This window comes from Fukomys damarensis, unplaced genomic scaffold (genome assembly GCF_012274545.1).
Source record: "Fukomys damarensis isolate Sample0158 unplaced genomic scaffold, DMR_v1.0_HiC HiC_scaffold_73902, whole genome shotgun sequence".
Taxonomy (NCBI): domain Eukaryota; kingdom Metazoa; phylum Chordata; class Mammalia; order Rodentia; family Bathyergidae; genus Fukomys; species Fukomys damarensis.
This window is the reverse complement of record NW_022974814.1, coordinates 40,102-54,816: the sequence shown is the minus strand read 5'-3', so window position 1 is coordinate 54,816 and position 14,715 is coordinate 40,102. Positions and strand designations below refer to the sequence as shown.

At 37.4% G+C, this 14,715-nt stretch overlaps 2 protein-coding genes across 2 annotated transcripts; one reads left to right on the top strand and one right to left on the bottom strand.

Annotated features, from left to right (window-relative positions):
• Positions 1–7,108: 7,108 nt before the first annotated feature.
• Positions 7,109–8,026, top strand: LOC104874336 (olfactory receptor 4A47). The gene has a single exon (XM_010641340.1). The coding sequence runs from the start codon at positions 7,109–7,111 to the stop codon at positions 8,024–8,026; it is 918 nt and encodes a 305-aa protein (XP_010639642.1).
• Positions 8,027–13,363: 5,337 nt separating this feature from the next.
• On the bottom strand, positions 13,364–14,284 carry LOC104874328 (olfactory receptor 4A15). Its single transcript, XM_033760716.1, has one exon. The coding sequence runs from the start codon at positions 14,282–14,284 to the stop codon at positions 13,364–13,366; it is 921 nt and encodes a 306-aa protein (XP_033616607.1).
• Between the last annotated feature and the right edge of the window lie 431 nt (positions 14,285–14,715).

The window sequence follows — 14,715 nt, the reverse complement described above, 5'->3', positions numbered from 1 at the left end:
CTGTCCTGTAAAGGTACAAGAGCCCAATAATGAATGTAACTGTACTGTTTCCCTAAAATGTACCAATAAAGTCAATGAGAAAAACAAAACAAAAAACAAATGAATCTATTCCAATAGGGAAAATACAAAAAAGAATCTTCACCTAGTTGGAAGGACTGGTTTCCTATTAGAATTGACGTGTGAGTTTCGAAGAACTAAAATGCTGCAGAAGCGGGAGTACGCCTCATCTCCGTTCAGTGTCTGTCCTTATGGTGTCAGGTTGCAGTAGGCAACGTTGCTGTCACTTGGACAAAATCAGTAACATTCACAATGGCAAAAATAGAGGTTTCATTAACTTGTTATTTGAGGGCACTCATTTCTTTTTTATTGAGTTTATTGGTACATTTTAGGGATACAGTACAGTTACGTTCATCATTGGGACCTTGTACCTCTACATGACAGGTCTTGGTTCTCATTTTTACCCCCTGTCCCTGCCCTCCCTTCACCACCTCCTCCCCTCTCCATTTACAAACACTTTATTTCCATCTTTTCATTTTCTCACATTATTTTCTTTTCCCTTATTACCTTTCCCCTACCCTTCCCACCTTCCCTACACCTTTAGCCCTTTTCTTCCCATTTCACAAAGTCAGTTATCTCATTAGGATCTTATGTACTATTACAGTTTGTTGAGGATATACTCCTACGTGAAATAAATAAGTCACACATGTGTAAATACCAAATAGTTTGTGTGGTGAGAACAAACTGAGGGCATTCATTTCATAGTTAACTAACTCCAGGCAGAAAAGGCACGGCGAGAGGGCCTGGCTGAAGTAGGTTTCTCAACCTGTGGCTGTCAAAAGGCAGCATGAGGGAAGGAAGGGGTAAAGGACAGTAACACACTCTTCCAGGCTACACGCTGTAAACCCATTCCCTCCGACCAGGCCCTACCTCTGAGCACATGAAAGTTTGAGGAGGACATTGGAGCTTTAAACCATAACATTCTGATCCAATCCTTATGTTTATGTTCATCTCATTAAGTGTATTTAGTTCAGCTCTAGGAGTTGCAAGTCTTAACAGTTGCAGCACTGCCCAAAAGTCCAAGTTCAAAATCTCTCCTGAGATTCAAGGCAAACTGTTAGATATAGGTGCTTAAAAAATCAAATAAATTTAAATACTTCCAATGTACGATGTCCCAGAGACACCATTCCCATCTCCAAAAGTAGGAATCAGCAGAATGAAAGGAAAAAGTCAAAGCAGGACAAGAATCCAGCAGGACAAATATTAAGTTCTGCATCTCCAAATCTAGCCTCTGGGGGACATCCTGGTAAGAGGTGACCTTCATAGGGCTTGGGCTGCTCTGCTCCTGTATCCTTGATGGTTGACACCCACACGGCCTCTGTCTCCTAGGCTGGCTGTACACATAGCCTGCAGGGTTTTTGCAGAACATTTCATGTTCTTGGCACCCCCGGCTCTGTGGGGTCTCCACTGTACTTGCAGATGTACTGTCCCAGCTTCCTCTGTTTCCTTTTATGGCCCACATTGCACAGTCATCCCAAATCTCTTTTAAAACCATGGCAGGAGCTTCAATGTTCTCTGTCTTGTAAGCGCTTGGTTTCTGTCAGGAGTATCACGATTTTTTTATCTTCCAGCTCCAGCTGTGGTAAATGAGAAGGATAAGATTCAGGGTCCTGACATACCATCAAAAAGTGTCCACACATCCCAGGAAGGAGCTGTGTGCACCAGAATGGCTCAGCTGCAGATGGACACCAGTCAGGGCCCTTCCCTAACCCCACAGAGACAGGCACACCTGCAACACTGAGCAACAGGCCCACCTAGAGAAGAGCTGCACAGGCAGAATCCTTTATCCAGAGTCCTGCCAACCATCTGTAAGTGCAGGCACATCCCGGGGAGCAGTTGTGTAGACCGGAGTAGCACAGCTGCAGGTGGATCCCAACTAGGGCCCAGTCCCCACCCCAGAGGCCCAGGCACACATGTATAAATTACCAAAGTTGGACGAATTCTAAAAGACCCAATATCAATGATCAATCAATGAAATTGAAAATGTGATTAAAATCTTTCCAAGGAAGAAAAGTCTGGATCCTGATGGCTTCACTGCTTGAATCCTACAAGACAATGAGAGAGGAACTACTGCTACTCCTGTTCAAACTCTTCAGTGAAACTGAAAGTGAAGCAATACTCCTGAATTCATTCCTGGAAGCATCACCTTGATCCCCAAAGCACAGATAGATCCAACGGAAAAAAAGAACTATAGGCCCATCTCACTAATGAACATAAATACAAAAATCCTTAATGAAATACTACAAATAGAATGCAGGAAATCATCAAGAAGATCACACACTGAGTGGGATTCACCTCAGGGATGCAGGGATGGTTCAGCATGTGCAAATCAGTAAATGTAATGCACTGTATTAATAGAGCCAAGGGTGAAAACCATATAATTATCTCAATCGATAGAGAGAAAGCATTTGACAAAATCAAAAACAAATTTATGATAAAAACCTTCTAAAAATTAGAATAGATGGTCTCTACCTCAATCTGATAAAAGCCATCTATGAAAAACCAACAGCCAATATCATACTAAATAGTTGAAAACTGAAATCCTTCACACTAAAATCAGGAACAAGACAAGGATGTCCACTATCACTACTCCTGTTCAATACAGTTTGGAAACATTAGGCACAGCCATTAGATATCAGAAAGAAATAAAAGGAATAAAGATAGTATTTGAAGAGGTCACCTTGTTTTTTTTATCTTTTTGAGTTTATTGGTACTTTTAAGTATACAGTACAGTTACATTCATCATTGGGATCTTGTACCCTTACATAACAGATCATGGTTCTCATTTTTCTTTTATTGTTCATTTCCCCCATATCCCTGCCCTCCTTTCACCTCCTCCATCCTCCCTTGTTTACAAAGACTTTGTTTACATTTTTCCTTTTCTCATATTTTTTTCTTGTCCCTTATTTCCTTTCATCTGCCCTTCCCAAAACTATTCTGTATTTACATGTGTGCCTTATTTATTTCATTTAAGAGTATGACCTCAATATGCATCCATTTTCCTGTGAATTACTCTGGTTTCTCATTCGTCATGGCTGAGTACTCCATTTTATAGAAAAAGCACATCTTCTTTATCCAGTTTCCAACTGATGGGCAAATGGGCTGTTTCCAAGTTTTAGCTATTACAAACTGTGACACTACATATGGATGCGCATGAGGTCAAATTGTTATTATTCATAGATGACATGATCGTCTATCTAGAAGAGCCCAGGAACTCCACTAAAAGCCTTCCAGACTTAATAGCAAAGTAGCTGGATACAAGATCAACAAACTAAAGTCAGTAGCTTTACTGTAAATGAGAAACAGATTTACTGAGAGAGAAATGGGACAAACAGTCCCTTTCACAATAGCATTAAAAAAATTGAAATACCTAGGAATCCACCTAGTGAAAGAAGTCAAAGACCTCTCCTCTGAAAACTACAACACTCTGAATAAAGAGATTGAAGAGGTATCAGAAAATGGAAGGGGGTGAAGGGAGGGCAGGGGTAAGGGGATAAAATGAGAATCAAGACGTCATGTAGAGGTACAAGATCCCAACAATGAATGTAACTGTACTGTATCCCTAAAATGTACCAATAAACTCAATTAAAGATGAAAAAAAAAGAAAAAGAAAATGGAAAGACATCCCTTGTTCCTGCGTAGGAAGAATGAACACAGTGAAAATGGCCATACTTCCAAAACTGCTATAAGTAAAGAATGTGAAACTAGAGACATTTATAGCTAAATGGATGCACACTGAGGTGACAGTCTTAAGTGATATAAATAGGACATACGTATGTGTAAATACCAAATAGTTTCTCCAGTGTGAGACCATGAAAGTGCAAATAAGGACTAAAAGATATACTATACAATGTGAAATATGAAAAAAGATACAAAGAGGAAGAGGAAAGGGGCAGGGAAAGGAAAGATGGGAATGGAATTAACATGAGAAAAAGAAAAAGGAAACAAAGTCTTAGTAGACACGGAGGGGTGGAGGGGTTGAAGGGAGGACAGGGGAGTGGGGAAAAATAAGAATCAAGATGGATCACGTAAAGGTGCAAATTATTAACGATGAATGTCATCACATTGTACATCTCAAGTGCACCAATAAAATTAAATAGTTAAAAAATAAGAAATATAAACTCCTTTATCACAGTATAGGCAAACACAGAGGATATTATGATGTCATAGAAAGCAAACACTGAAAGAGTGCATTAAGTCACACGTGGAATATGAAATAGTCAAACTCATTGGAGTAAGAGAAGTATAAGGGTTAACAGAGCCTGCAGCATGAAAGAAATAAAAAACAGTATAAAGTAACCTCATCCCTTGTAATTATTGGTGCAGCTGAAGTGTTTGGATACAAAAAGCAAAAGATTTCCACATTCTGTTGTATGGCATGAAGCCACAGTAAAGATGATTGCAGTGTATCCCGATGCTTGCTAAAAGCACCGTATTGCATAACTGCAGTACACTAAAAGATTAAATACTTTAACGATAAAAATAAACCACAGAAGAAAAATGTTGATATTTTGAGGTGTTAATAAGCCTAATTGTGATGATCATTTGATACTTAACATTTATCCAAATATCAAATTCTATGCCTAAACATGTGGATACTTTTTTGACAATTCTACCTCAATAGTGCAGAAAAACATTTTTATATATTTCATTTCTGCCCAGACTGGATTTTTGTTTGTTGGTGATGTGACCTCAAATTGTTAATTGATGATAATTTCCTCGAGGTCTGTCTGGGGAAATAGTGTTCTAGACCATTTTTATTCTTGTGACATCTCAGTGCATCGCCTACCCTCAGAATCCTGCTTAGGTCTCATTGGGTTTAATTAAGGAAAAGTCTCCCATTGAGACAGAGCAACTGAATGATTCAACAATATGCACTGTGATTCAAATACAGATAAAGTGTCCAAAGTCTTGGCCCTTACCTCGGGAATGTTTGTTTATACTATTAGTCATATAACACTTATCTTAGCAATAAACATGATATATTTAAGGTAAGATAGAACAGTGATTCATTTTTTCTTGATTATTTAGTTAGTCCTAAATTGAAACATGGTGTATGAAGTCTGGCCACTGTACTTGATTGGAAATCCAAATATTTGGAAGCCTAGATCATTGTTTTTTTGTAAAAATTCCAAATATATGTCTCAGGTATTCATGATTCCTTTTCCACAAAATTTACTTAACTTATTAAAACTTAAAATGATTATTTAGCAATTTTTTGCTTTAAGGAAAAGATTTGCCAAAAGATCTGGGTCTCTGTGTAATAGATTCTGATTGATTGAGGTTGCAGAATGTTGCTGCTATTAGTTTAAAAGTAATGTTCGTAATGTCTGATGAATCAACCTTCCTGCAAGCATGGAAATAATTGGTCATTGGAAACATTCCAAGGTGAGGTGATGGTGCCGTAATTATTTTGTTTTCTGCATGTGGATAAATGGCATTAGTGCATGAAGCTGTTATGTTAGAATCCAGGAGAAGCATCAAAGTACCAAATGGGGAACAAATGACTCTGTCCTTTGGCAGGTAACCCAGGAAGGTTATGTACTGTGCTTCTAAGGGAGGCTTTGCACTGTGTACACTGATCACATAGGTACTCACAGTCTTTAAAGAGTTTTACATCATACTGGTAGTTACGTGGCAGGATCCTTCATTATTGCTAAGATCTGTGTATACTGATTCCAACATTGAATATTTCTCTTGCATATTTCAAAATTATAAAATTGTAGAATAAATATTCCTCCTCCAGTAATCAGTGCTTTTACAAACTAATTGCATGTGTCACCATTTGGGAGACTTTTGATGAGCTGGTGCTTGTCAATATATTGATAGAACCAATGGAGCTGTCGTCTGAACTTGGTTTGGAATGTTAAAAATGAAAATAGGACTTGGCATCTGTAGAAGTTAAAGAGAGACTCTGGAGAACATAATGTAATGTGTGCTCGAGTCAGCCAGCTCCTGGATTAATTCCAAAGAATGTTGTTCAGTTAAGAGGAGAACTCAAACTGACTTTGGACTTAAGTGATGGAGTTCATATATCGCATGCAGAGAATTGTGTTTGGATGCTTGCTAGAAGAGATGTGGAGTCAACAGTAGAATTTTTAAACATGAAGACTTACTGTGTGAATTTTCTAACAGAAGGCTGCACTATAGGAAGGAAAATAGGGATGTAGGAAATGGAGAGGAAGCCTGAAAGACCAGTGTTAGGAGTGAAAAAGATGATTAAATGAATATCAGTAGCAGAGACAGGGCTAGAGTTTTAGAGAGATATGTTCCATGCCTGCAAAGAGGGAGCAGAGCATAAATAATAAATCAGATTGAAGTGTCAGTAGAGATTTAGACACTCTCACTTCTATAATTATTTAAAAGAGAATATTGTAGTAGTGACGATAATTCCCCTTGCAGTAGTTTTCTTTCTCTGCTTGCAATGTTCCTGTTTCTCTTCTTTCATCATTTCTCCCAGTGTCCTCCTTTCTTTTCTCTTCTCCTCTCCTCCTTTTCCCTCTCATCTCCTCCCATTTCCTTCTCTCTAAACTACTTTTGTGTATTTATTTATTGTACCCTTTTTTATATTCTTAAATATTTTAAAATTGTCCAAAGTGTCACTCCCAGATTTCCCTTTGCTGAGAAGTTTCTTTCATCCCAAGAATGTAGAAATTACATTTACTTTGTTATCAAGAAGTAAATATAAAAGACCTCACTGTTGTGTTAAATTAAATATTTAATCCATCTTTTTTTTCTTTATGATGGTAGCACTGTGAGCATCTCCATTAACTTCCAGGCACAAAGTTGGTTGTGCGAGACTCATTTTTCTTTCACACACCATATTTGCTAAGAGGTCTCTGATTTTTTATTTCTCCCAAGATTATTCTGTAACAACCCTAGAGTTAGGCTCTAAATTTGAATAATTATAAAAGTGAAAGTTCAGAAACAAAGTATTTATAATGTTCCTATAAGGAATGAATAAGCATCCTAAAATTTCCTAAAACTACTAGTAATTCTTTTTGCAGGCAATTCTTTTTGAGGATTGATAAGAGGACACACAGAAGGAAGTATGGAAGAAAGGAAAAATGTGACTGAGTTCGTGCTCCTGGGGCTCACTCAGAGCCTGCAGGGTCAGAAGATATTATTTGCTCTGTTTTTGGTGATCTATGTGGTGACCATGGCAGGCAACCTACTCATTGTCGTGACTGTGGTGCTCAGCCCAACACTGGATTCTCCAATGTACTTCTTTCTCGGCTATTTATCATTCATCGATGCTGTTTATTCCACTACAGTTACTCCAAATATGATTATAGATTTACTCTATGAGAAGAAAACCATTTCCTTCAAAGCTTGCATGACACAGCTTTCTGTAGGTCACTTGTTTGGTGGTGCTGAGATTATGCTCCTGGTGGTGATGGCCTATGACCGCTATGTGGCCATCTGCAAACCCCTGCATTATCTGACCATCATGAACCCACGGGTGTGTGTTCAGTTGTTGGTGTTAGCCTGGGTTGTAGGTTTTGTGCATGCTGTACCACACGTTCTCTTTGTTTACAACCTTCCCTTCTGCGGCCCCAATGTCATTGACCACTTCATCTGTGACATGTACCCCTTACTGAAACTCGCCTGCACGGACACCTATGTCGTTAGCCTCACAGTGCTGGCCAATGACGGGGTGATCTCCGTGGCCATCTTCACAATCTTGCTCATCTCCTACGGGGTCATTCTGCACTCCCTGAAGAACCTGAGCCAGGAAGGGAGGGGCAAGGCCTTGTCCACCTGTGGCTCCCACATCACCGTGGTGGTCCTCTTCTTTGTTCCTTGTATTTTCATGTATGTGAGACCTCCCTCTACCTTGCCAATTGATAAATCCTTGACTGTGTTTTACACCGTTGTGACCCCGATGTTGAACCCCCTCATCTATACTCTGAGAAATGCAGAGATGAAAAGTGCCATGAAGAAGCTCTGGACTAGAAAACAAAATTGAGGTTATTTCATTTACGTTCATTGAAGAGTTGATTCTTCCAAGATAATCATGTGATTACTGCAGTATACTAAATTTCCTTCAGGTTTAATGACTGAGTGATGGAAAATATGAAAAATAATCTGCATATATTTTTGAAACAAATAGAATCTTTAGAAAAATATATATTTCTTTTTGGTATGAAATGATTCGAGACTATAAATTTACATGCCATAATTAATGCTGTAAACTTATTGTAATTAATGAGAGTTTTTCATGGTTCTTACAGAAAAGTCACTCTTTTTCAGAATAATAGGGAAACCCAAAATATGCAAAAAAGCAAAGTAAAAGATAAATGATAGGAAGCAGGGACATGGTTGATTCTCAAATGGGAAGAACAAGATGTGGAGGAGGGTGGTGCAGGGCAGAGGCATGGATAAAAAGCAATGAAGATGTGTTACTTACGTGCACCACCTCCACTCAAGGAATGTAAGCAAGATATATTGCAATTGTGTACTAATAAAGTTTAAAAACATAAAAAGGAATTACTAATGTTTATGACACATTTTGCCAAAATAAAATTGTATATAAATGTACAGTTTATCCTCTTTTAAAAATTTGGAAAACATTGGTGGATCATATGTGTATTTGCAGTGTATGTTATTTTTGTTTTGTAAGGCTTTAAATATATAATTTTAAAATATTGCTTAGCATGTTATTCTTGAAGAGTAATATACTGTATTTTAAATATAATCATAATGAGGCTAAAAATTTAAAAAGCAGAAGACAGTACTAATGGTGACAGTGCAAGTGTTTATCCATCTTATGATAAGATCAGTGGAATTATCCTCTAAACATTGCTGAGAATATTAAAAATTAAAAGATGGTTCTGCATCCAAAGGAGTTAAATAAGTGACTTCTGAGCCCAGAGTGTAATAGTTAAGCAAACATTTCTATAAACTCCTAGGCATGATGGGTCAAAAAAGAAGAGAAGCTAAGTTCACCTTTGGGCTTACTAAAGGGAGAAGTTTGTTTAAGAAGAGATAAAAATTGATGTGGGCTCTTCCTTGAAAGAGATGTGGATGAAAAGATAGATCTCACCAAATATGCAGATGTGATGCATAAATATGACCACAAAACGTTCACAAGGCAGGAAAGCTGACGTAGGAAAGGGTAAGGAAACTTGGAATAGCAGCATCCTGGAGAGGGTGCAGTCAGCTGTATGAGCGGAGACATGGAAGATAATTTTTAAAAAAAGATGATCCGTATTTGTGCAGAGCAAGGGAGCAGACTTCAGGAAGTGAGACTGATGTATACGTTAACCAAGACTTAAAGAATTTTATTTCGATGTTTATTTTCCTGGAAACTGGGCTAGTGAAGGTTGGTCCTATTAAGGTATAACTTTGTTTGCTCCTCTCCCCTCATCCCCTCCTCTTTCTTCTCCGTCCTGTCCTTCCTCCCTGCCCATCTATCTCCTCAACTTGGATCCCCTCCTTCTGCTAGTGTAACGTTTGAACATCACCCTTGCTTCGTTCTGCATCAACACCTCCCATGTGGACCATGCTTTAATCAAACATGTGCACCTCCATCTTCCCATTGCTCATACACCCACAGACGGACATTTACAACTGCATCTGTATGTCTCTTTATATTTGTTTTGTAACATTATCATGTTACATATTGTTTTAGGCTTATTTCTTTCCTACTCTACTGCAACTTGTGGAAATGTCTCCTGGAGTACTTAAGTAACTAATTATTTAATTGGCTACTTTTGATTTAATAGGCTTTATATTCTATTCAGTCATATCTTTTTTAGAATTCACCTTAATATTTTTTACCTTTTTGTTTAAGGCCCTTAAATAATGCCACAAAACCATAGTATGAACATGTTATTGTGTAGTAGAAATTCAATTCTTCTGACATTTATTCCCAAGCGTATAATTGCTGTGGTGAAAGGTATATGTATTTTTACTTCCCATAGAGACTGAGATATTGTACTGCAAAACGTATGAAATTCAAATTGCAAGAAAATATTCTTTTCATTTTAACTACCTTTAAAGCTTTATCAATTTTTAAATCTGATGTACATGAAAATGATTTCTATTTTTCTGTTTGTTGATGAATTTAGCATTTTGTAATATCATATTTTGATCAGTGACTGCACTTTTTAAGTTGCATGTTTATAATTTGTTCACTGTGCTACTGCCTTGTGCTTTTTAAATTAATTTCTCAAAGTTTTTCTATTTCAGGTGCAATCTCTGCTTATAGTCTCTAAAATGTAAATCCTTTATTTAAATTACTTTTATCTAGTTATTTATTGTACTAATTCCTACATTGCTAAATTATTTCAAAATTTTCAAATTCATTATTTTGAAATTTCTCTTGTTAGTTGGGAAAATTCTTCTAATGTATAAAATCATCTCTATTTCATTATCTTTTAGTATATACAAAGTAAATTTTCTTGTCAGTTTACATTAAATCTTTAATATATTTTTATATTTGATTTTGGAATTATCTATACGCACAATATCATTAGCTACCAGATAAACAACTAGTTTTGGCAGGTTACTTCTTCTTTCACGAACAGTTGTTATCCTGAGTGTCCCTAATTATTTATTTCTGATTTACATTGCCATTAGCCTGGTATATCATGGAAGTTGTGGTCATGCTTCAAATTTGCATCATCTCTTTCAGCGATGGAGCATAATAAACCATAATGCCTATTTATAGGATGAACAGCAAGTTATCCTAAAATTTCTTGGCTCACTAGTAATAAATTTTGTGCATATAATCTTATTCTGAACAGTGATAGGAGAAGGACACATGGAACAAAGGAACCACGTGACTGAGATTGTGCTCTTGGGGCTCGCTCAGAGCCCACAGAAAATATTATTTGCTGTGTTCTTGCTGGTCTATGTGGTGACAATGGCAGGCAACCTACTCATTATGGTGACTGTGGTGCTCAGCCCAGCCTTGGGTTCTCCAATGTACTTCTTTCCTGGCTACTTATCAGTTATGGATGCTGTTTATTCTAACAAAGTTACTCCAAATATGATGATGGACCTACTTCATGTGAAGAAATCCATTTCCTTCAAAGCTTATACGACTCAGCATTTTTTTTTTTTTTTAGAACAGCTGTTTTTATTTGGTGGTGCTGAGATTTTGCTCCTGGCAGCTTGGCCTGAGATTGAGCTCTTATAAAACCGAGACCACTGAGGCTTCTGCTTACATTGCTAGGCCTTCCTGTGTGAACCAGGCTATGTACACCATAGTGAGTGATATGTAAAGCTGAAAGTCATCAGGAAGTGTGGGGGAGATCCCAGATAGCTGGATATGCCAGGAACACAGACTGTCCTGCAAGAAAGCTGTAAGCCCAGCCCAAGAGGGAGGTCATGTGGGCAGCAAATTGCAAGGCCATAGGAGCAGTATTTCCCAAATCCTATGGAGCTTATGCATCAGTAACATGTGCCCCAGATGATACATATGGGAGTGCAGAACTTCATATTTGTTTCTGCTAGATTTCAGTCTTTTTTGGTCAGATTCATTTCATTCTTCCTATTCCTGTCTTTTGGAATGGGCTTGTTAGGTCTGAGATGTTGCATGCTGAAAGGACTATACTTTCTTTTGGATTTTTTCAGGGTTCACAGCTAATGGTTTGCCTTGAGTCTCAGAAGAAATTTTGGATTTGGTCACCAATGCTGGAATGGTCAAGGCCAGGAACTTTTAGATATGGACTAAATATACTTAATGAAATGAACCCTTCCCATTTGAGGGCTCATGCTGAGTGTTATGGTTCAGCTCTATGGTGTTTCACAAAAAAAACTCATGTGTTTAGATTATAGGGGTGGTTCACTGGGGGTAAGGGAAGGGCGTGTTGTTGTATTTGGCCACTCCCTTCCCTAAGTGTGCTTGCTGGCTGACATGGGTTGAGGAGCTCAAATCTGCCACATCCTTGCATCAAACCTTTTCCATCTGGAACCAGCTGAGCATGAAAGGAATACTCTCAGGTCATGAGTTCATTAAACTTCTACACCTTAATGTTCAGATGCCATATATTCTAAGGAACAACAAAGCTAATACAACATGACACCTTAAGCATAAATACCAGCTATGAACATTCTCCAGCTTTGAATTTGATTTTTTCAAAAATCCTTTTGGTAATGTGCAGATTTACTCTATAGCTTTTTAATATCATTACTATTTAAAAAAATAATTCATTACAATTTTTACAACTTTTACAAATTCAGGAGAAGTAGACTCTTCTGAACAGCTTTTATCCCATGAACAATACCAATAGCACAAAGAAATGAGTCTTCCAAGGAAATTTTTAATGCTTCTCTGATTTTGTCTGTGACTTAATGACTACTCAAAAGTGTATTATCTAATCTTCATGTGTTTGCAAAGTTTTTGTGATTTATTTTGCTGTTGACTTCTAATTTTATTTCTCTTTAATTCAATAATATGCAGAGAATCATATTTCAATCGTTAAAAATTTATTTAAGCATGTTTATGGCCTAAGAGACAGTCTATTTAGAGAAAGTACCATGTTCTTCTTAGAAATGTATATTCTTTTGTTGGTTGAAACACCTATAGGTGTCTGCTAAATGCATTTGTTTGATACTATGCTTTATCTATAATATTTCTTTGTTGATTTTTCTCTAGATGACCTCTTTATGAGAGAGAATATAGAGATTCCCTGCTATGATTGTTGGTATTTATGTCCTTTTTAGTTGCTTCTGCTTTATGAAATGAGTTGCACTAATATTTGGTCCCTATATATTTACAATTGTTTTATTGTCTTGTTCAATTGCTCCCTTTTACTGATGTGTAGTGACTTTCTTTGTCTTTTCTGATCAGCTTTGGTTTGAAGTCCACTTTGTCACAAAATAGCATAGCAGCTTCTGCTTTTCTTAGTCTCAGTTGCATGGTGTATCATGTTATATACTTATATATACATATATATGTATTCATATTTTATAGCTCCTGAAGGAAAGAAGGAAGCACATATTTATATATTATTTCCTATTTCATTATTTCAATATCTGTCACAACAAACATTGATTCTGAAAAAGGAATAACTTTATGTAAGAAACATAAGGTAATCATTCATTAATTAAGAAATTTACAGTATTAACTATGACACATCATCAATAGCAACATTTTATACTAAATACCATATTTTATTCTAAGAAGTTCTAGTAGGAAAATGTATGTTGATTGGGAGAATTCACATAATAATGCTATCCATTGTATACAGATATTAAACCTCATTGAAAATTGAATATAATGAAATAACCACCTGTGACTTCCCCTAGAAAAGCAACAGTTCCTTGAACATAAAGCATACATTTCTCTGCTCTCTCATTTGTGCTGTTTCCTAGTCCAAAGTCTTCTCATGGCATTTTTCATCTCCGTGTTTCTCAGAGTATAGATGAGGGGGTTCAGCATTGGGGTCATAACAGTGTTGAACACAGTCAAGCATTTATCAATGGGCAAGGTAGAGGGAGGTCTCACATACATGACAATGCAAGGTACAAAGAAGAGGACCACCACGGTGATGTGGGAGCCACAGGTGGACAAGGCCTTGCGCCTCCCTTCCTGGCTCACATTCTTCAGGGTGTGCAGAATGACCCCGTAGGAGATGAGCAAGAGTGAAAAGATGACCACGCAGATCGTCCCATCATTGGTCACCACTGTGAGGCCAATAATGTAGGTGTCCATGCAGGTGAGTTTCAGTAAGGGGTACATGTCACAGATGAAGTGGTCGATGGCATTGGGGCCACAGAAGGGAAGGTTGTAAACAAAAAGAATGTGAAGCACAGCATGCACAAAACCCCCAACCCAGGCTAACACCAACAACTGAACACACATGCGTCGGTTCATGATGGTCAGATAATGCAGGGGTTTGCAGATGGCCACATAGCGGTCATAGGCCATGACAACCACAAGCAAAATCTCAGCACCACCAAAGAAATGTTCTGAAAAAAGCTGAGTCATACAAGCTTCGAAGGAAATGGTTTTCTTCTCATGGAGTAGGTCCTTCATCGTATGCGGAGTAACTGTGCTAGAGTAAACAACATCCATAAATGATAAGTAGCCAAGAAAGAAGTACATTGGAGAATCCAGTGCTGGGCTGAGCACCACAGTCACGACAATGAGTAGGTTGCCTGCCACTGTCACCATGTAGACCAGCAAGAACACAGCAAATAATATTTTTTGACCCTGCAGGCTCTGAGTGAGTCCCAAGAGCACGAACTCAGTGACGTTGTTCCTTTGTTCCATGTGTCCTTCCCCTATCATGGCTCAGAGCAAAGTTGTCTGCAAATAGAATTATTAACAGTGACCTCATTAAATTTTAGGATAATTTGTTCATTCATTTTATAAACAGGCATTATGACATCATATTTTACAACTATCAGAGACTATAACAATATAAGACTGATGAAAGCATTGTGCTCAACCTTAGTGATTTTGTACAGGGTTAGTGTCTAAAAGAAACTAGAAACATGGAGAAATGACTGATTGTAAAGAAAAAATGACTCTGCTGCAACTAGTTTTTCAAAATGCAAGCTAATAATTTTAACATATAAATAACACCATAAAATGAATTAGTATTAAATATTTTATATGAAAGTACAAGATATACACATTTCAAGTAATAGAGACGAGGCAGAAGAATCTGATGAACTATATAAGAAGCTCAAACAAATTTA

What these genes read in the sequence shown, in the direction of transcription:
- LOC104874336 (XM_010641340.1), top strand. Translation starts at nt 7,109, where the DNA reads ATGGAAGAAAGGAAAAATGTGACTGAGTTCGTGCTCCTGGGGCTCACT.
- LOC104874328 (XM_033760716.1), bottom strand. Translation starts at nt 14,284, where the DNA reads ATGGAACAAAGGAACAACGTCACTGAGTTCGTGCTCTTGGGACTCACT.